The following is a 21,826-nucleotide window of genomic DNA, read 5'->3' as shown; positions in this document are numbered from 1 at the left end:
TCAACAAACCTTCACTGCACTGGTTTTTGAATTGAATTCTGTCATAAGTTAATTCTTTGTTAATTCAGTGTGTAAACATCATTTTGAAATTGGTGTCCTGAGGTGAGATTATAAAAAGAAACTGATGTGGTGATTTCTGACTTGAGCATCTCTGTCACAGAGCTAATCTATGACCTTTCAGGAGACTCTATTGCCACCTTGTGGCTTAACTAACACGTCAAAGAATTAAAAAAAAAAAATACTCTGATACAACATGTTTAGTTTTTTCATCTTTATGCATTTTGCTATTTGCAAATACCAAATTTGCCAAAAGCAGAGCATGAAATGTTGCTGTGGGAAAACTGCATCTTGGATAGAAAATAAATACAAAAAAAGCAGTACAAATGCAGATAGAAAAATACATTTAAACGTGTATTTCAGTCATATGGAAATCTTTTTATCCAGTCATCAGTCTGTCACAGTGGACGTGGGAGGGAACGATCCTGAAAATGACACAATGTACCAGTGAAAATATAGTGGAATAATTACAGCAAGATGTCTTGATTCTTTAGTTTTCTGCTGAGCAAGTGTAAGTCATAAAATGTGTTCACTGCAGTCATGAGGTCTGAGGAGCTTACATGGGGTGCGTTTATAGAGCATAAAGCTCCATCAGGTAGTCTTTAGGGACGATTCCTATACTCCCATTCTTCTCTCCGACCCACCAACCAAAACTCTGGTACTCCTGCAGAGAGGACAAAGGGGACCCATTGGCAGGATGAAACAAGAGGGTTGAGGAAATGCATTTCCTATTTTCTTTTAATTTGTGTAGCTGTTGTGGAGCATTTAATGAAGCAAACATCACCATCAATCCCCATCAATCACCACCAAGCAGATATATTACTCTGAAAACAAAACCCTTAAGACTGACTGTGGGTCTAACAGAAACTCAGTTAGCAATGATATGGGACCCTGTTGGTGTAGGATTAGGATGCCTTCCAAGAACCACATTGTCCCTGATTTGTGTCAGTTCTGGGAGCTTTGTCCTCCCATCCCTCCCTGCCCTTATTTCATTCATTCAAATATAAAATGCTTTTACTCCAAAAGAACAGCTAGAGCCCCTCAAAAACGTCATACTGCATGCTTTGTGTCCTGCCTCTCCACTCGGGTCGGTTTTGAGACTGCACACACTTCCTGCTCCACCACGTACACACACACACACTCAGTGTGCACAGAGCACATCACACATAAATCTGTCACAGCATGACAAGTAATAGCTCCAAATGGCTGTCAGCATGCTGAGATGTGAGGAGGACACTGCGAGTAGAGATCTGAGACAAGAGGAGAAAACCCCTCTCTCTCGCTCTCTCTCCGTCTTTGGCCAATAGCCTGACCTCACATCAAAGTCTTCCCAGGACATGAATCAACAGTAGAGCTCACGTTGTGACAAGGTTGAAAGGAACAGAAACCTGCACAGTGTTTCAAATCTATACCAAAACTCAGGGACAAGGAGGGCCGCATCTGTGTCCAGTTATTCCCAGGAGAGATTAATGGACCTAAGTGATCATATGGTGGTATTAGACACAGGAAGATTACAATAACAACAGTGATGGCTAGCATCAGCAGTCATCTGGTGATGGGCCATTCATCATATCAGATAAAAACCGTGCTTGACTTACTGTCTGTGTCACAACTTCATGCACAGGACATAAACACAATAAAAAGTAATTTTAAATTATTAACAAAGGATTAAACATCACAAGAAACAAACAGAAAATATTACATTTGTTTCATGACTGTGTCATGTGATTAAAACAGCATTTCACAAGCCCCTGAGGGATAACACAGCAGATTGGCATAAGGTGTGTGCGTATGTGTACTAGAAAGTGCGAGACTGAGTGTGTGTGCACATTATGACTTCCTGCAGCCGGCCTTTGAAAACAGCAACACCTCATTGTGTATTTCTGTCTGACAAATAAGTTGTGCTTGAGTGAGCGCGGGACACAACTCCAGGACACATCCACAGAACTGTGAAAGACTAATAATACCACACACTGTGATGACACACAGAAATACCATAATACTACTGTCCCATAACTGTACCGTGTAACAGTGTAACTGTTTGCAAGCACAAATTCTACAACAAGAGGTCAGCGGACACAATGGTGACAACAGCAACATCTTTAGCTTAGAGTTTACATGTTATCAACCCATACAGACACTTAAGTGAGATGCTACATCTTTCAATTAGTTTTATGTGCTGTGTCTGGAGAAGGGGGGGAGAGGGGGGGCTTACCATATCCGGACAACACTCTGCTCACTCCCAGTCAGGCCCTATAATCAACACCCAGGCCCTGACTGGGGGGTCTTGCAGCTGAAACACTACTGCTATTTCTGACCTACGGAATGGGGGAGGGACACAGGGAAGAGGGAGAAAAGGGAGAATAAGGGAGGAGGGCGCAATTGGGTGGGGGGGGATAGGTCGACTGTCCCTTAAGCTGCAGCTGGCTGCAACAGTCCAGACAGGTTTTATGGTCATTGCCCTCGCAGCAGGCCAACAACCCCCAACACCAAGGTTTCAGCTAATGGCACTCCCAGTCTGAGTGAAAGGGCAACTTGATTCTTGGTCCTTTTCCACACACGAAGAGGGAGTAATAAACAGGCATTTGGCCATTGAGCATTGACTGGTCTGTCTGCTTTGTGCATTTGTGTCTTTGCGTTACTGCTGAATCAATGAATTAATTATCTGGTCAACTGAAAGTTAATGATTTTGATCATGCATTATTTTCTTAAATATCATTAATCAAGCGCAAGCGTCAAGATGTGGTTGTTTCTCCTTTTTAAAATGTGAAACTTTGATGCCTTTCTATATGAATTTTGTTCTGTTGGTCAAACTAAAAAAAAAAAAATAAAAAATCTAGTTTCACAGGCATTTTCCACATTCACTGACTGAGTAGTCAATCTATGAATCAGGAAAATAAACTGTGTAATTAAGAATGTAAATAACCTGTAGTTGCAGACTACATCCAATGCTCCTGAATGAAGAAGAAATCATTCATCAAAATCCTAATTCAGGTTTTTACAAATAAATATGTTTGGAGTTCATCAGCCATATTTTTTAACTCTTCATGGCTTTTAGGTGCCACTAGATGGCAGACTTGAATTTTTAAACAGACCTGGCTGGTTGACAACACTGTGTCCCAGCTGACTACATGCTCCATAGAAACCAAACCAGACAGGAAATATAGCCAGTCTAAATGGTTCACATTTCACACCTTTCTTTTTTTAAAAAAAAAAAAAAACCACAGGGTCTACATGCCTCTGTAAAAGTATGAAATATTTTGACTAATTTGCTGTGCGATGTTAAATCTATCACAACAAAATCCAATTCTGTGTTCATATGAGCCAGTTAAGCACAAAGAGCTCCTGTTTGGTTACATAATAAAGGTAAAGAACGGCCCCACAGTTCTCAGTGCCTGGAACCTACAACTAGGCGACAAGCCTCGGAAATTGTGCGTCCACCACACGTCCTCACCTGCTCTGAATAGAGTGGCGGACTGAGCCCGGGTTTCCTGAGAACACACATTCCTATTTGGCGAGGTGAGAGAGACGTCTGAGAGGTGTGTGGGCTGAGGGCTGCTCACCGGCTGGCATGGCAGCAGCAGCAGCGTGCTGAAACAGTCCAGATGGAAGTGATGGAATGGCACCGTGTGCCAGTTAAGCCCGGCGCCCGCCAGCAGCACTAAAACAGTTTCCGTTGTGACACAACTAATCCCCGTCACAGTGCCAGAGACAGAACCTAGCCCAGTCTGCCTCTTACCATCAGCCGTCCACCTCCAGGCGGTGGGCCAGATGCTGCCAGTAAAGTATATGGACAGACAGTTCCTCTGAGGGCCTAGAAATAACTCACTTTAGGTGGTCTGTGGCCAGCAGAACCACTCTGACTACAAACCTCATCTCACAACTTTTGCATCACAGTTTGAGCTAATCCTGGTTTTGCTGTGCCTCAAGAAAACATTCATCCAGGGACAAACCAATGTTTTACATTTGACAAGCAGGATTCCCCTATAAACACATATACTATACCCTGCTCAAGACGTAGATGGTATCGCCACGTTTGAAGGACAACTCATCCGGGAAGTCCCCAGTGCAGTCCCATAAGCCCTGGTAGAAGTTGGGGTAGTCTGTGCTCTTATCAACTGGATAGAAAAGGAGAAAGAAGATGACAACGGATTGGGTGCTTTATTTTCTACAGAGAGTAATCACATTTAGTGTTCAGGTTGGACACAGTGGTGGTTGTTTATGTGCTGCAAAACCAACAGGAGGCAGTGGAGAGCCTAAAATAGAATTGAAGACATGCAGTAGCTGTGAGCCAAGTTCATATTACCTACTGATTCTAAGCAGGTTTTGAGTCTGTTCATACTGGGAAAGATGATGAAAACTGTTCTCCCACAATACAGAAAATGGAAAGAGAAGCAACTAACAGCTGGAACAAAATAAAACAATCAGCAGAGGTGAAATAGCTTCTCAGCACCCCAGAAAAAAAAAAAAAATCTTTGTGAAGTTGAATTTACAGTGTCATTGTAAAGGAGTCAGCTTTTGGAAAACTACAATTCATAGTTTGATAAATATTTTAAGTAATTTTTAAATCAAATACTCCAATACTACTTTTTGATTTTTCACATTGTGAAGATGTTGCTGCTTGCCTGGAAATTATGAGACATTTTTCATGAAAGGCCGCAGCTTGTCTGCCGTCAGCATGGAGGTGACTAGATGATGACCGAATTTTCATTTTTCGGAGAACTATTCCTTTAGAGTTCCCACCATCTAAACTGGGAATAACGTTACTCAAATGTTTTCATAAATGCAGCAGATGAAAATGCACAGCATCTAGGATGTGGGTTTGCACACAAACAGTATTTTTGGCATGAAGTCACATTAGGTAATTTCTCAACTCCAAGATGAACAATTTAAGCTATGCCAGCATCTGATTAACTGAAAGGGAGGAAGCTTGCAGCCTCATCTCACATGTGGATTTGATATTTAAAATATCAGCTGCCAGCCAGTCAGTGTATGGACAACCATTAGTAATCAGGGCTGCCAGTCCAAAAATGGGCAGAAATTCAAAGGCAGGATGGGACTGAGTTTTGTGTCCCTTCTAATGTTGACACCAAACCTACACGCCTTTGGACTGCATGCTATTTTTGCATAGAGCTTTAATACATCACTTATTGTAAGAGGAAGTTGCCCTGAATGTTATTTCCAGCATTGTGTTAATTTTCAGTTGCACATATTCACAGGGACTTCCTCTGTCAACGTCACTTCTTCTTATCTGTGCTTTGGAAGGTTAGCTCACAGCCAAAAAAAAAAAAAAAACGAAACAAAAAACTGTGTGAGAACATGGCCATTTGTTGCTCACACTGCAGTCTTATCGTACATATAGTGAGAGATACTACATTCTACTTCACAAACTAAATATAACACTCATATCTATGCAGTCTTGAAACCAGACACACATTGCTATGCGGTGTACCTGCAGCAGGAGGAGCAGGTTTGCTCGGTGGCTGCACCTTTGGAGGAGGAGGAGACTTTGCTGAAGTGGGCATGTCCTCCTCTGGAGAAACAAGATGGATCAGTGCGCTATGAAAAGGTTAGGATTATCTGTCTAATTACTGGACAGGGAAATATGCAATGGCAGAAAATAAATCCTTTGAATTAAAAAAAAATGCTAAAGATGCAAGCAATTTCTTCACGTTGTGTAGAATAATATGCATGATAGAGACTGCGACAGTGATAAGATGTGTGGTCGGACCTGGCAGCTCTTCATAGATGTCTTCGTCGATAACCCCAACATCATCGTACACTTCTGGTTCCTCCTCTTCTTCTTCTGGGATGATGCCTGTCATATCTACACACAGGGGAACACAGTATATCTGACGTTACTATGCAGGTTTTTTTTTTAAGAGGATTTTGTTTATTCTCATTTGTGAAGAATTCAGCGCTGCTGTTCCTGACATTATAGCGCATAATAATGAGTTTTTTACTCATAGACAGAGTTCAAACCTTTCAAAACAAAGTCTATCTGTTTCACCCATTCCTCCGCCTCTTTCGTTGTTGACGCACAAAACTGTGATGAAGGAGGAGAGAAGTGAAAACTGCAGTCAATGCATTATGCAGTTCTACATATATTAATTAACATAAACAAATAATACTGCATTTATGCATAGCAAAATGTTCCACAAGGAGGAGCCTGAGTGTTAGAAACTCTCATTTGGACTTTTTAAATATGCGTGTCAGGTTGAGCCGAGGCAAAGGCAGCAGTGTCAAATGAATGAATAGGTTTTAAAAATAAAGATGCAATGAAGTCCGTGTACCCACATGCCTCTCCAGCTCTTAAAAACACAGCACATCTCAAGTCCAGGTTTGTTTTTCAATTTAGGACGTACACTCAGAACAGCAATGACTCAAACAGTCGCCAAGAGACGAGCATACCTGATAGACTCGCTTGTCTGGAGCCGAAATTTCAAAGCAACAGTCTTTCTTCGAGTCCTTGCGTAAGGTGTTGTTCATTTTGACAGTGTACCCATCGATATTGAACTCCCCCTTCTGCTGCTTGTCTGTTCACAGGAAATTAAAACATAATCATCAATGGCTCAGATACGGTAACTGCTATGTCTCTGTCAAAACCTTGGGGCGGGGGATAAACCAAAGCATCCATCCACTTAAATATTCTGAATCGACTGGAAAACTGGTACCTTTCTCACTGCCATAATAGTAGAAGATATGATGGCTCAGAGCGCACCATCTCTTCTGCCACTCGGTGCCAAAAAAGCTGTGATCTGTGGAAGGAAAACCAACATTGATCTATAGAAGAGACAGATCATTTCTGTTTTTTTGGGTTTTTATCCTGTCCATATCCTGTCAGTCCTGTCTTTTTTTTTTGTTAGGAAGTCAATCACATTACTAGCAGAGCACACCCACCCTTTCGGCGCTTCTCAAGGTATCCTGCTTTGAAGACGGACGTCAGGTCCTGGGCAGCCACAGCTGGGGCCTGCTGAGCACCTGGAAAAGAGTTGAAAACACCCAACAAAGTGTCCTCAGTGTCCTCTCTGAGCACATCACCCTTTGTGTTTTTTTTTTTTGTTTTGTTTTTTTTTACACATAAACATGACGTTTGTTTTTGTTTTTGTTGTTAAACATAAACACACAGGTTTCCCCACTAGCTTTGCCGTGATCAGGTATGTGTTTATGTATGTGCAGAAGGCACGGAGGCTCCGCTGAGCCATGTTTTGCATCTCTCTGTAGGAGACTCCCCTTTGCAGCGCACAACTTCAGTGCAAATGCTCAACTGCTGTGTCAAAGTTGCTTTGTGTGAAAGAGCAGCCATAAAGCCGGGCAGCTGCTTACAGCCCATAAACCCACACCCCTAATCGGCATTTCACAAGGATTTCCCTGATACTCCATTCTGAAATAGTAAACACAAAATCATGCGTAGATCGCCATGATGTAGCGTACAGGTTTTAAGCCACTGCTACTGTATCGAGGAATGTTTTCTCTCAAACTACAGCCATGGCAGTAATTTTCAGTCCCCAGACCGCGGCTGCGAGCAATAAAGCATGCTCTAGCTGTCAAAGGGGTGGAGTGAAAGAGGTGGTGGGAGGTAAGCATGTGTGCCCCCAAATTGCTTCCCAAGTGTGTTGCCAAGTTACAGTTGGAATGTCTCCCTCATTGTGCCACTCAAAGTCACTTTCTCCAAGGAGCAGACTCAGAGATTTGTGTATTTTCCATGCCAAGATGCAATTTTCACTACTTTAATCGACAACTTGTTAGCAGTTAGCAAGTCAGCTTTGGAGATCTGCTAAGTGGTTTGTGGCTTTGTACCTTCGCAAGCCTCTTCATCCTTGTCCGTGCGCTCCGACTGCAGCGACCCTCCATCGTTGTTGCTGTCAGCTTCCTCCTCGTCATCCGAGTCATCATCATCTGCAAGAGCGAGAAGCCTTGTGTAGTGATGGAACATGTTGTACATGTTGTGGTGTAACACAGTGGTTCCCAGTTTGCTGTGTGTATCTATGAGCTGTGAGCAGCTCATCTGAAGAGTTTTACAGACATGAGAGGGGGTGAGAAAAGCTACAACGTAGGAGAAAGATAAGAAATCTCAATGGATTCACGTCGTGGCTTCTGACCCCGCAGCTGGGAACCACTGGTGTAACTTTAATTTAAATCTCAGGATTACTAAACACTAACACTCACTTTTGTCCTTGAAATCCTGTGGGAAGCTGTTGAGAGACAGTAAATGGATATTAACCACGGTCACATTTTTCATTCAAATCTTTTAATATTTGCTCAAGCAACATAACACACACATACCTTAGTTTGACCTCTTTAATCCGTTTGATGAAGGCTTCTCTCTTCTCTTTCACCTTCTTGCTTAGATTTTCCCCTTTGAGTCCATCGGAGAGGAAAGCTTCTAGATCTTAGAGAGCAAACAAAAGACACACACACACAATCTAATATCACTTGCTGACTGTCATGTTTTATTTGGCAGTCAAGTGGCCCGGTACTGCTGCGGATCATCTTACTCTCTCAAAGCACAACACACACACACACACACTAACACACACGCGGCCCAGCAGTTTGCAGCTTTGACGTCAAACTGTGCATTGTTTGATTCTGCTCAGCAGGAGCGAGCGGCTTCAGTGAAACAGCTGCATTGTGGCGTGTTGTCGACTGAAACTGAGTCTTCCATGTTGAGTCTGCGTTTCCTCTTTTAACTAAGCGGTGACTTTTAAACTTACGGCAGCTAAGCTATAAAACAACGCGGAAAACGACCAGCACAAACAGACAAACAAATTGAAAAAAGTCCTCGATGTTTTACCTGAAATGAGCGTCGTTAACTCCTCGGGAATCGGCCGCATTATAGTGAGAGTTTGGACCGTCCGGCGGCTGAAAGCTTCAAGTGATACGGAAGCTGCAGCGGGCTTCGAGATACGGAAGTTGGTGTGCTAATTATTTATCACTGACCACACATTTCTCCAACCCGCCTGTTGTTCAGCACGCACACCGACTTTTATTGTTACTGATGACAGGGAGTTGATGCTTTAATGGAGCTCTTTACAGACTAATAAAGTCAGTTGGATAGCGCCTGATCATATTTTTGATTGATTCCAGATCATATTTCTCTGCCTCTTGAGTCTGCTCTCTGTGACTGACTCCCTAGACACATTAGGAGTGTCTTTTTTTCTTTTCTTTTTTTTTTTTAAAAAAAAGCAATTATGCAAGTACTTTGAGTTTATGAATATGTCAACACTGTAAATCTAAACAGGCGTCATTAATAGACGGGAAAGGTAGTGAAACTGTTCTGGAGGTTCCTGTGCCACAGACGTTTTTTTTTGTTGCACTGGTTTATTCCAACTTGAAATGTTCAAAAAGAATCATTTGCATTCCATTTGTGACACTGTTTTAATCAGTTTGTGCTGTTCAGTCACTGGGAGACAATTTTCCATTATAGCTGATGCCATCACTGAACCAGAGTTGGCTAGAATAAAAAAATAAAACCTCAAGTAAAACCTTTGCCTCCTGGTGTGTTCAGTGACTCAGCCCTTGTTTATAAACATGCCAGTCATACATTAGTCATCTTTCTGACAGGCAGATTCATCCAGTCCAGGCTGAAGCGGTGAGCCTTTGAACTGTATAGTCTGTTGTTGTGGACAAATGAGACCGAAACGTCAGCCTCAGCTCTGGAGGGGCTGCGTGAGGAGATTCCACTTTTGCTTTTGCTGCAGGTGGTGGACAGTGTTTGTCAGTGCTGTCAGATACACAGACTCTTTACACCCCTCCAGAAACACTTTATTCGCTTCACTTTCAGTCCAACAGACAGCTTTGAACATTAACATCCACACAACGTCTGCTCTGGACTAACTTATTTTCCCTGAGAGGAAAAGATGTGCTTTGATACTTGATAAGCCTACAATATGACAGCAAACGACCTGCAGTGATGCATTTTCCTATACTGCTGCTTTATATCTTTAAGTATTAAAATGTTCTGGTTTTGTATTCATACTGAGAAAAGGGAGCACCAGACCATTAAATCTTTGGGTGATTGCCATGCGATATACAGTCATGTTCATCGCTTCTTAATGCGAAATGAAACCTCAGATCACATTTCAGCTTTGCCATGGTTTTGTTCTGCATATATTTCCTGATGTCACTTCCTGTTAGCTATCCAAGTAGCCATTAAATTCTTTATGATCCTCAAATCTTCTGTGGTCATTCAAAACCTGACCCCCTCCTGACCTGGCAGCAGTTCCTCCCAGTTTGGAGAGGAGAGGAGAGCCAGCTTGACCTTTGACCTGTGTGTGTGTGTGTGTGTGTGTGTGTGTGTGTGTGTGCTGGCACAGTGTTGTATCTAGTTTCCCATAAAGCTTCACCTACTCATCTGTCATCTCACAAACTCCTTCCTGTGATTGGTTCCTTCCACTTTTTATTACTCATTCCATCTTTGTAGTCCACTCACTGCATGTTGACCAAGCTGTGCTGCTCAAAATCATTAAACTCCTTCATATAACCATACATAATATAGAAATTATTAATCAAACACAGGAACCGGATTATATTTTTTCTTTAAATTTGCACAGCTGTCGTGCTAAAACCTCATGCAGGAAAAAGATTTACAGAAAGATATTTTTTTTTTAATTTGTGCTCATAGATAGAAACTAGAAGAGTATGACAAGGAACAAGTGGTCTGACCTTTTTTTAAAAAAACGAGCATATCATGAGAAAGAGAGAGTATTTGTGGTTCACCCAGCCTGTAGACATGCTGACAGTGCGGTCTCAGTATTCAAACTGCACCAAATCAAATCTGACTGCCTCTCCGCCTCCTGGGCTTTCAACAATAACTTAGTCTTTGTTTTCAGATCACAATTAGCCATCAGCTGGTAGCATATCTGTGCAGGGATAACATTTCTCAACCTCACCTCACCTCACCGGTTTTAATTATTGCTGAGCCCGAAACGCACAACCGTGAGATCAGCGCGGTGAATAAATGAATCCCGTAACCCTGCAGACTGTGGGCGGAAAAAAATCGATCAGTACGATTGTTAATCCTGCGATTCCTCGGACAATCTTTGACTTTAGCTTTTCATCAACTCTATTCCCCGTTGAATAACAGTATCGTCATGAGAAAAACAGCAACCACGGCTGTTACACTGGGACAATGTGCGCTTTATCGAGCCGAGGTTCAACTAGTCGCTGTGAAGAATTCCTTTAACTGGACGAAATCCTTTTGGTGCAGATTAACATGAATTCAACTCCATGAAGGTTATTACAATTTGCTCCAAATGAGCGGAATAAACACATTCTTCTATCTGATATTTGTCCATGGTCTTGGAACTACTTTCTTGGCTCGGTGTTAAATAGTCTAATGGTAAGCCTAAATTGATGGAAAAGATAGCTAAGTCTTATCTGTTTTGAATTAACCTTAAATAATTTTAATTCATAAATAAAAAACAAAGTTTGGAAAAACCACAATGGTCTTTTGGACACGATTCTTAATTTTAAAAGAACATTGCCGATCAGGCTATAAACAAGCACCCTCAGTGCTGTGAGTTTTATAGGCAATAAAATTTAATTAGAGAGCCAAGAAAAGTCATAGCTTTTGCCCTGGGACTCCTAGCAGGCAATTCTCACTGCAATTTTTTTTTTTTCTGTTTTTTAACATGCGGTGGCAATGAATCTCTTTTTCTGGTAAGATAAATTACTGAGGTCTGCACCACAACCGTGGCCAAATTTAAGAGAAACATTTCAACTAAATCAATGAAAATAAAAGCAGAGATGTATCCATACAATTTTAGATTTGGATTTACATTTTATTTGTATCTCATAGTGCCCTGTTCACTGCATCTATTTGTTTGGGGGGAAGTTTGAGATTATAAACTCATCAGTAACAGAAACATCCCGTGGATTTTAGATGAAGCCGTTTATATTCTCCTTATTTGAATAGGCTACTATAAGAAACTGTTCAGCATTACAAAGCAGCCCGTGGGTGAACATAATTTGCTTCTAACTCAAAATTTATGTTTTGCAGGCCTAAAATCGATAAGCTCTCAAAACTTCCTTGTGGTGAAATAAGACAATATGGCGCCGCTGATTCCCATCAATGAAAAGTTTTATTTCAAGAAAAATATTCTGCTCAGTTATAGTTGAAATCCATATAAAAATAAACTACAGGCTGAATAGTAGCTTTGTTGTTTTTGCTTTAACTTACCTTATTTGTGACTTCTAATATTTCCAACCCCCCCTCAACGCTACAACTGAGCACATAAACGCAACACAAGTGTGTGAATTCAAATAAAACATGCTGAAATGTTTCAGTAGCTCAGGTTTTGCAGGTCGATTGTTGTCAGTGTTTCTGAGAAAAGGTCAAACGTTTCGGACGATAAAGGCAGTGGACTTTCCGTTGAATCGGACAAACTTGGTGAGAAAGAGGAGGAGGATGAGAAAACGTGGAAATCCTGCAAGGAAACGTCCAGGCTCGGGGAATTATCATTGTCCGGGCCTATTGTGGACACGCAGATAGGAACAGTGGGTGCCTGGTTAGGAAAATGTTTCAGATTTTTCTCATTGCTGTTCAAAGGCGTAACAGCCGGGCTTTGGTTCTCCCCATTGTGTCCGTTCTGACACTGTTGTGAAGTCAGGGTATTTTGGTGGAAATACCTCTCCCTCTCCAGGAGCGTCCCGGCTACGCTGCTGTCCGCCTCCTGCTCGAACTCGTCCTCCGGCCCGTCGTCCAGGCACGCGTATATCCCCTCACTGTCCCGGTTCTCCTTGCAGTGGGTCTGTCTTTTGTGCTTCATCCTCCTGTTCTGAAACCACACCTTCACCTGCTTCTCTGTTAAATCCAGCAACGCGGCTATTTCCACTCGCCTCGGTCTGCACAGATATTTGTTAAAATGAAACTCCTTCTCCAGTTCCAGAAGTTGGGTGTTGGTGTACGCAGTCCTCAACCTCCGGGATGCTCCTCCACCGCCAACACCACCATCTGGGACCTCTGGTGAACCTGAAAAAAAGCCAAATTATTATTTTATTTTATTTTATTTTACTTACAGAGAAGCTGTCGATCAAAAATAAAACACCAACACAAGTTGTGTGTGTGGAAAAACAAACTCTGTGGGAGGGGGGAAACTTGTGGCAAGGAAAGACCCGGACGGGGAAGATTTATGGGCCCCAGGCAGAATATGATGGGTCTGCGTAGACAGGACAGGACGGAGGGTGAAGATTAATGAACATGCCAGCTGCTGGCCCGTGTAAGAATAATCTATCACTCTCCATTACTGTCAAACATTAACAGTCTTACACTGCATCACATGCCAGTGCGTTACTTGATGAGATTAAGCATGCTTAAATCAAAATCCTATACATGCTTAAAGGGACGCCCACGTTGCAAGGCCCGGGATGCAGCTCCTTGCAGAGGGGGAATCCTCAGACAATGAGGAGCCTTTTACATGGAGGTTATTAATCATCATGTCTTGCCTTGGGGGGAGAAGTAAAGCGGCGAGGAGTCAGTCGTTGTCGCAGCAGCAGCAGCAGCAGCAGCAGCAGTCTGGTTTCTCTTGGTGCTTTTCTTCTCCTTCATCCACGGGTACTCCGGGGGTAGGGATGCAGCCTGCAGCGGGCTGCAGCCTCTCAGAGCCTGCTTTGAGCGGCTGTGGCGTGGGTGGATGCCGGGGTTCAGGCCGGGGATGGTCTGCTCAAAAGGAGGAGGAATCAGTGTCGACTGTGAAAGCGCCGAGCTCTTGATTGATGAACTTTGAAATGCATCACCGACAGGGTTAGTGAGAGATGTCAGGCACTCAGCGAGCGACGGCTGGCTGTTGATAAAACCGCTTTCTCGCCCAAATTCGTAATTCATCTCCTCCTCCTTCTTGTCTCGAAAACTCGCTGATATTAAGTGAATTCAGATTTAATACGCAGTTTATTTTCATAAACTACTAAACTGGATATAGTCGTATGGAGACCTCTGTGCCATAAACTATTGCTTTCATGAGGACATGGTTGGAATTAGACCTTGCTGCTTGTCACATGATTACATCTGCCCAATGACAATTTGGGGTTTTTATCAAAAGAAGCCACTGTCCCCTGTGATTGATCGAGAAAGTCGGAGGGGTAACGCCTCATTTCGGGGGTAGGGGTAGCTTTATTTACACATTTTTTTGGGTCAGTTTGTACACCACTGCCCTCCCCACACCCCAGCCCCCGAAAATGCACCCAAACGTCGTGCCTTCTTTACTCGTCCACGCAGTCTGCCATGCCGTTATGTTTATTTGTATGTGTGTGTCCCGTGTACGTTTATTTCCAGCGTGACACTAAACAAATCATTTCAGCGGTCACATTTGTGTCTCATAACGTAACGACGCCCACAGTCGTTAACAGTGCCAGGACGTTAATCTTGAGACTTTCGTGGAAGGTTTGCTCAGAGAGGAAAACTGCACCAGACACCCAACAACATGTCCACCCCTCCCCCACCCTAACACACACACACACACACACACACTCTCTCTCTCTCTCTCTCTCTCTCTCATACACACACACACACAGAAGAGATAAGGAGACAGAGGGGTTAGTTTTTAATTCATCTCAGTGTGATTTTTCGTTCGTCACATTTTGGGAGCAATTTGTTCTTCAGTTATCCATGCTGACACATTGTGTTATTATAGATAACTTCAACGTTGAATGATTTGTAGGAAACCTGCTAAAAATGAAAGGAAACATATTCAAAAAGAAAATATGTTGTACCAGTGTAAGACAGCAGTTATTCAACGGGCATTTGTCATCATTTTACAGTTTACGACTTCCTGCCTCACATCCCATTTCATTTATTTTATTTCGTCTACAGGGATAATGTTGACCTAAACCATCATCCATACTCTTCAGTATTATTGGTTACAGCACAACGCAGAGTACGAATGATTTGCCACCATAGTGTGAAGCACAGGAAAGGTGGGGATCTGATGGCTGTTTATTGCTCAGGCTCTAAACAAAGAGCCCTGGTAGCCTGTGTGTGATCAATCTTTCTCGCCAAAAGGTCTGACAGCTCCCTGCCCTAAGAACACATTTAAACCATCCAACACTCCCTTAGATCATATATGGCCAGGAAGAGGACAAGTACTCTGTAGGTAGGCTGTAGGAGAAGTTTGCAGTTTAGAAATGTGAGGATTTCTGCAGAAGCTCTGAGTGAGACGCACGGCCATTACGCACAAAGATTTTGTCTTTTTTGCGCACTCGTCAGAAAATATAAAAGAAAAGATGAAACTGTCACTTTTTCGTTTGTGAAAAGGACTACGACTGGCATAGAAGAGAGGAATGGACTTGGTTAGTGGTAGAGAAACGAAAGGAGCAGCTTTTTCTTTTTTTTAAATAGCGTCAATTGTTTGCTGAGGTGAGTGGGTGTTGGCATTCAGCAGAAATCCCATTCAGTCTCATACCTTTCTCCGTGTCTGATACCCCGTGAACGCGTCTTTCTCTGGTCTGTTCGGTTTCAAGAAAATTCGATCGTACTACACTTGCTTAAAATGTTTGATTTGACTGCATGTAATTGTGTAGGTTCACTAATTTGTAGCGATGTGCTCTCAATATAAAAAAGATCTTGGGAAGCAGGAACATCCTTACAAAGCCTATAATAATACAATGTGACTGAATTAGAAATAAACTGAATATACTTTAAATTCAACCGAATTCCATCTGTGCTCAGCTCATCGTCAAGCGTTTATTGTTATATTTCTGCACATAATTATGTAAACTAACCACATGAATTTACTATTTCCTCTTATTAGAATTCAAAGATGAATCATGCTTTTTTTTAAAAAAAAACAACAACAAAAAAACAGCATCAGCTTGGTCAGAGCGCACAGATTTAAGTCGATACAGGTGTAGAAACAGAACAATGATACAAAGAGGACAAAGACCCTTCTGAAAAACAACAGGATTTGATGTAATAGAACTTGAACGCGGCACGCTGAGACCCGAACACATTAAACATTTTGTGTTTGATTTAAGTCTGCTGTCTGTTCGGGGCTGAACAGATATGAGGGCACGTTTTGCTGGTTGTTGTGAACGAGCGCAGACGGCGTCTGGATGAGCTGTGAGCGAGAGCGGCGCGTTTCCCGTCTGTTCCGAGACAACAAGAGACATCTGGGAAGCAAGCAGGCCAAACCAAAAAAATATATATTTTAATTATCATGTTCGGCCTTGTCTGTGTTGGGAAATTATCCATTTGTAGCGATGCAAATGTTTAAACCGCCTAGGAAAAATAAATCATTTTTGAAAATTGTCAAATGTGATTCTGGTTTTGTTTTTCAGTGTGTAAAAGATGGCAAAATCAACTTTAACGTGAAATGTATCAAAGTGAAATAAAACGTTTTTCCCACAGGCGATTACACATTTTGCGTAAGCGAAGGTTTGCAGTTTGAAATTCTGTTTGTTGAAATGATTTAACGTGTTTATAAGAGTGTTTATTGCATGTTGTTTCCGTCATTAACGCTGCATTATATCATACATCACATCATACTCTGCCCGTGGGAGGAAAACTGTGAAGAAAAAAAAATACAGCTGTACAGTCAAGCAGTATGTGGACCTTCTGGAAAACACATTTAGCGTCGAGCCCTGTGTGTGTGTGTGTGTGTGTGTGTGTGTCCTGGAAACAAAGCAGTGTTCATGACAGGATTTTCACATTACAGTTTTATTTATTGAGCCCCCTGGATTCATGACAAGATTTGACAGATACTTCAGGCGCGTTAAAGGACCGCAAATCAAACTGTTTTGCACGCAGAAAAAAAAAATCGTGATAACTGGGGGAAAAAGGAAATACTGATACTGCCATTCTGGGCACCTTAATGCCTGTCAGAAAACCAAAGGCATTACAGCAAAGGAATAAAATACTACCAAGACACACGACCCACCTTTTAGCAGACAGGCAGCCTGTTCTCCTCCTCTTTGACTTAAAAGTTCAGCTGCCCTGTCGGTAAAAGGAAAACTGTATGAAAATCTTTGAAGAAAATAGCATGGTTTCAAACTGATCTGGTTTTGATTAAAAATACTACTAATAAAATGCAAGAAAAAGCACTGGAGATTGTAAGCGGCTGATGAAAGAAGCTCTTACATATAAACTAGCATATAAACTATTGAAAACCCCTGAAAACTGCGGTCATCTGAGATGTTATCAGGACAGCTCAGTAAAATTACCTGCAAAAAAATGTTTGGGCATCTCTAATAAGTCGCACATCACATCACGGAGGGAACCTCACTCTCCTCATCCGAAAAGACAGACTGTTGGCAGTGAGAAGAAGGGAAACACACTCCCATGTGCTCATGACTTTACCCCCCTGAACTTCTCCTCCAGAGTTCACTCATGGCCTCCTGTGTCACCGGTGGTGTCAGGAAGTTTGATGTATTAGGGGTCATGAAAGGTCTCACCGCCAGCAACATCCATGCATCTTTCTGTTTTCCTGCAGCACGGCTCCTCAAATGACTGTTTGCGTGGAAGAGATTCCTCCAAACATGCACGGGGATCAGACATGAATGTCATCCAAGCACAACAATGTTCTCTGCTGACTGGGGAGAATTCACTGAAGGTGTGTGCAGTGTCACTATCATACCGTGATTTTTCCAAAAAGGAATTAGAGACCTAATGAGGTACATGTGGATGACCTTTGGGGGTGAGAGGCGGGGAAAGGGGTGAAGTGAAAGGAGGCTGGGGCCATGTTGAGGGAGACCAGGAGAGGGTGGAGGCAGGAGGGAGGGACAGTTTGGGGTATCTCTCACTTTTTAGGACCTCAAGATCATCGCTCAGTTGGGGGTCCAGTGAGGTCCAATCCAGCTCCAGGAAAAAAGGAAGTAATGACATGATGCCTCTGAAACTGTGTGTGTGTGTGTGTGTGTGTGTGTGTGTGTGTGTGTGTGTGTGTGTGGATAATCATGTGTGAATATCATATCACCCCGGTCATTCAGTCAGGATCAGCAGAACATTTCATGTTGACGTATGTGCTCTAATTTCAAGAACATAAAATGATATATTTGCCTTGTGTATAGCATTTTGTGTCATTATCTGCATTCATTAATTATTGATTATAATAGCTAGAAATATTCTCCTAAACTATTCAAATGGACATTTTAAAAACTATGTTGTGCTTTACCCTCAGAACCCCTGGCCAAATAGAAACCCATTTTATAGAAACCCATAACGATTTCCAAAGGGGAATCTATGCCATGGACGACGATAAAATCAAACAAAACACGCGGCAGGATTCGATTATTTACGACGAAAACGACACAACTGGTGCATGGGAAGTCTTGGCGTACCGTGAACGCATCAGCCAGTGTGAACATGGCCCTTCAGACGAGCCGCTGCCTCCACCTGCTGGCGGTCAGAGCACAGCAGCACCCAGATTGCACCATCAGGACGCTTTTGTGTGTTAATTTTAAGTATTTTTATTTTTGTTAGCAACCCCTACACACACACACACACACACACACACTCCTTACTGTGTCCTTTTCTGCTTTCTTGCTGACGAAATAAAGTGATGCAGCCTGCGTGTGTTGCTGAGGAGCTGATTTCAGCGTGTGTTGTTGTGTCAGTGTGTGTGTGTGTGTGTGTTGTCCAACAGGCGGATGTTTCTGCACTGAGACAGTCTACTTGTTGGCAGACGGTTGTAAAGTAATTAGCCGTTTTAAGACAGACCCATCTGCAATCCTGCCATAGCCCGCAACTCTCCCCTGTATGTGTGTGTGTGTGTGTGTGTGTGTGTGTGTGTGTGTGTGTGCTTCTGGCCTTATCTCACAACAATATCACATATTTGACTGTTTGCCCGGAGCCTCATTAGAAATGCTGCTTTATTGCTGTCGCAGCGCCTCTACATGCTTTGCTGTTTTCGCACCTTATAAACAGCTGAGGCTGTGATTGTATTTAGTTTGAGTCTGTGGGACGTTAAAAGGCCGAAAATGTCCAAGTAATGCACACACACACACACACACACACACACACACACACACACACACACACACACACACACACACACACACACACACGCACACACACATACACACAAGCTATCTTTCAGACAATAATTAAGTGCTAACTAATGTCCGGCCTTTGAGCTGAATGCTGAAATGTGTGTCGCTGTGGCTTTAAGTTGCTCTCACTCTTTGATGACTTTGTATTTCTAACTGTTCACACTGTTGCTGTTATGATGTTATTGGCTTGTAATCCAGTGGGTTTCATTATCTCTAAACGCGTTTTGATTGATGGATCCAAGAATAATTTGGGTCAGTGTTTGTATAATCAAGATTTGTTGAAACATGATGAGAAAACTAAATAATAATAATAAATTACCAGCCACGTTTCAATCAAAGACCAAATAATAACAAGACCTACATATTAGTTTATGATTAGAAACACAACTTCATGCCAGGAGGGTTGGCAAAAGCCTGTCTGAGTGGAAATGAATGCAGGGAGGCTTTTTGTGGTTTATTTGGGTTGTTTGCGTCGTAAAACTCAATTGTTACAAAACGCTGAGGCCTACCTCAGCGTTTTGGGGTTTTTTTTTTTTTTTTTTTAAATGTTTTTTGTTTTTGTCTTTTCTCCCTAAAATAAGAACAGGTTTATGCTTCAATTACTTTTGAGTGAGTGAGGTAAAAATTCAATTTTAATTAAAATATTTTTGAAAATTTTAAAGTAAGTGGTAAATTAAGTAAGCTTGTAATATTTTTAGCCTGTTAAATTATATTATATTTTTGTTGTATGCTAGAGATGCACTGTATGTTTTAATATTAAGCAAATTTTAATAAAAAAAATAAAAGGCATAATAGTTTTCTCGTGTGCTATACAAACTACTCTTTATTTTAAATGAAACTGCAGGAACGACGAGGTATTTTAAGTGTGCACAGTGTTTTCACAAATGGATCAAAACTCAACAGTTGAAAAAAAAAACCATCTAGATTGCAAAAAACAATAACTTAAAATAGGTAGCTGAAAGACATTCAGGTAGTCAAGGATCAAGTCATGCAAGAACAAACGATCGTAACTATTTCTGTGCGCAAAATACAACACATCTAAACTCTGACGAGACACTTTGTCCTCTGACGAATATCAAACACTGGATAACAGAGAAAAACAGAAAAACACCGGGCATCATTTTAACGACACAAATTTTACAACAACATGTGTAACAGGCCAGAAATATTAAGGACAGAACCCACACCCACCCACCTCCCCTCTACCTCCCCCACTTCCTCCCCCCCTCAGACTCTAATCCACCATCAGTCCAAAACAAGTTAACTGTCTCTCCGCCGGTCTTTGTTTTCTTTCTTCATCTTCATCCTGCGGTTCTGAAACCAGATTTTCACCTGTCTCTCGGTCAAACTCAGCAGTCTCGCAATTTCGTATCTACGATCCCGGGGGAGGTACATGTTAAATAGAAACTCCTTTTCCAGTTCGAGGATTTGATGCTTTGTGTACGGACAACGCTTTTTTCTGGTGGGCTTTGCGTGAAGCCAGTTGGATGATGGGTTATCTGGAAACGGGTGGGAACAGGAGAGTTAATGCTCTCAGAAAAGGATTCACAAACAAGACTGTGCTATTGGCTTTGCAGGTTGAGGAGAACATGCTACTCCTGGCAAGAGGAAATTATTTTTGGTTTGTTTTGAGGACTGAGGATAGCAAATTCCACAACACATTCCTTTGTAAATGTTGTGTGTGTGTGAAGTGTGTCAGTCACGTTGGAGAATATTTTCACAGAACATGTCGCCGAGCTATGCCTCTTTGACTCTAAACAATATGTGTTACAAAAATCGTTACATCCTTTAAATCTTGCCATTCTTGTGCTAAACCAAGCCTACGTCATCCTAAAATAATTCCTTCCCACCCTCAAGCCATTAATGCAATTTTCCATTCACCTCAATGAGTCCACAAAGTGAGCAGAATAAAATGAAAACACTGCGTCGCTTACTTGCGTCTGCCTCCCTCATTTCCTCCGCTGACGGGCTCTCTTCAGTGGCTTTAGACGTGGATGTGGTTTCGCAGGGAATCTCTGCAAGGGACGTGTCGTTTCCTGTGTCAGACAGAAGAGGTGTGTGCGTCTCCAAAGTTGTACATTCGGCGCTCCCAATCAAAGGCTCGGGTTTTATCTCATAATGCATGGCTGTCGATGGTAATCCAGTCAAACACAGGGACGCGGAGACCGGATCCAACGCCCAGGAGCGCGTAAACATGCCATCGCTGTCCCCGCTCGTGTAATGGTGATGTATATAGGTCGGAGCGGCTGTGTTTGAAGGGTGGGCAGAGATGGGACTCCAAGATCCACCAAAAATAGAAGATTTCGCCTGCAAAGGGCAAGACTCGTGTCCGCCATATTCGGTGAGCATCGCCTGCTCCACCCCTGCAGCTGATGAGTACCTCGGTGCCATATCTTCCTGCTCGGAAAGAACAGGCGTTTCTACATAATAACTCGTCCCCAACGTCGACATTGCAAAAATGCAAAAGGAAAAAAATATTCTCGCGTTAGAGTCCTGCTGTGGTTAGAAAAAACAGATTCATTGCATGTAATGTGCTGCTTTCCTGCACCCGCTAAGAGCTCAATGCGTCCAGCAAGTTGAACCTTGCCCAAGCCTGGATAGGGCGCCCCAAACACGTGACCGTGGGACAGAACAATAAATAATAAATCAGCCTGCTGCTCAAGTAAATGGCCACCATTTTCCCCACCATATTTTAATAGCAAATCCCCACGCATTTATTGGGAAATATTACGTTTTATTAGCAATAAACGTTATGATTTTTTGCCAAGAGATCCTCTGATGGTGTAAT

The 21,826-nt window shown here is 42.3% G+C and overlaps 3 protein-coding genes across 4 annotated transcripts; all 3 read right to left on the bottom strand.

The window, feature by feature from the left end:
* Positions 1-256: 256 nt before the first annotated feature.
* skap2 (src kinase associated phosphoprotein 2) lies at positions 257-9,015 on the bottom strand. Its single transcript, XM_046400379.1, has 13 exons — positions 8,852-9,015; positions 8,344-8,449; positions 8,227-8,252; positions 7,858-7,956; positions 6,958-7,038; positions 6,732-6,815; positions 6,469-6,593; positions 6,040-6,103; positions 5,789-5,884; positions 5,510-5,590; positions 4,063-4,175; positions 618-721; positions 257-482 (listed from the first exon to the last, which is right to left on the bottom strand). Exons 1-12 carry the CDS (start codon positions 8,889-8,891, stop codon positions 629-631), a joined length of 1,008 nt encoding a protein of 335 aa, XP_046256335.1. The 5' UTR covers positions 8,892-9,015; the 3' UTR covers positions 257-482; positions 618-628.
* Positions 9,016-12,121: 3,106 nt separating this feature from the next.
* hoxa2b (homeobox A2b) lies at positions 12,122-14,072 on the bottom strand. 2 transcript variants are annotated; one of them, XM_046400773.1, is made up of 3 exons: positions 13,799-14,072; positions 13,504-13,717; positions 12,122-13,030 (listed from the first exon to the last, which is right to left on the bottom strand). In XM_046400773.1, exons 1-3 carry the CDS (start codon positions 13,880-13,882, stop codon positions 12,342-12,344), a joined length of 987 nt encoding a protein of 328 aa, XP_046256729.1. In that variant the 5' UTR covers positions 13,883-14,072; the 3' UTR covers positions 12,122-12,341. The 2 variants fall into 2 exon arrangements, with proteins under 2 accessions (XP_046256729.1, XP_046256728.1); XM_046400772.1 differs by having other exon boundaries at positions 13,504-14,070.
* A 5,766-nt stretch (positions 14,073-19,838) lies between these two features.
* On the bottom strand, positions 19,839-21,638 carry hoxa9b (homeobox A9b). Its single transcript, XM_046400585.1, has 2 exons — positions 20,973-21,638; positions 19,839-20,537 (listed from the first exon to the last, which is right to left on the bottom strand). Exons 1-2 carry the CDS (start codon positions 21,487-21,489, stop codon positions 20,299-20,301), a joined length of 756 nt encoding a protein of 251 aa, XP_046256541.1. The 5' UTR covers positions 21,490-21,638; the 3' UTR covers positions 19,839-20,298.
* Between the last annotated feature and the right edge of the window lie 188 nt (positions 21,639-21,826).

The sequence above is a fragment of the Scatophagus argus genome, chromosome 9, assembly GCF_020382885.2.
Source record: "Scatophagus argus isolate fScaArg1 chromosome 9, fScaArg1.pri, whole genome shotgun sequence".
NCBI classification, from domain to species: domain Eukaryota; kingdom Metazoa; phylum Chordata; class Actinopteri; family Scatophagidae; genus Scatophagus; species Scatophagus argus.
This window is presented reverse-complemented; position numbering and strand designations above follow the sequence as displayed.

Excerpts from the sequence above, each read along its gene's own strand:
- skap2 (XM_046400379.1), bottom strand. The coding sequence starts at position 8,891 with ATGCGGCCGATTCCCGAGGAGTTAACGACGCTCATTTCAG. Across the intron at positions 6,104-6,468 it reads CAGACAAGCGAGTCTATCAG|TTTTGTGCGTCAACAACGAA; the intron begins GTATGCTCGTCT and ends CCTTCATCACAG. Across the intron at positions 5,885-6,039 it reads GATAGACTTTGTTTTGAAAG|ATATGACAGGCATCATCCCA; the intron begins GTTTGAACTCTG and ends CCCTGTGTGTAG.
- hoxa2b (XM_046400772.1), bottom strand. The coding sequence starts at position 13,882 with ATGAATTACGAATTTGGGCGAGAAAGCGGTTTTATCAACAGCCAGCCG. Across the intron at positions 13,031-13,503 it reads GCTTTACTTCTCCCCCCAAG|GTTCACCAGAGGTCCCAGAT; the intron begins GCAAGACATGAT and ends GCTTTTTTTCAG.
- hoxa9b (XM_046400585.1), bottom strand. The coding sequence starts at position 21,489 with ATGTCGACGTTGGGGACGAGTTATTATGTAGAAACGCCTGTTCTTTCC. Across the intron at positions 20,538-20,972 it reads AATGAGGGAGGCAGACGCAA|ATAACCCATCATCCAACTGG; the intron begins GTAAGCGACGCA and ends ACCCGTTTCCAG.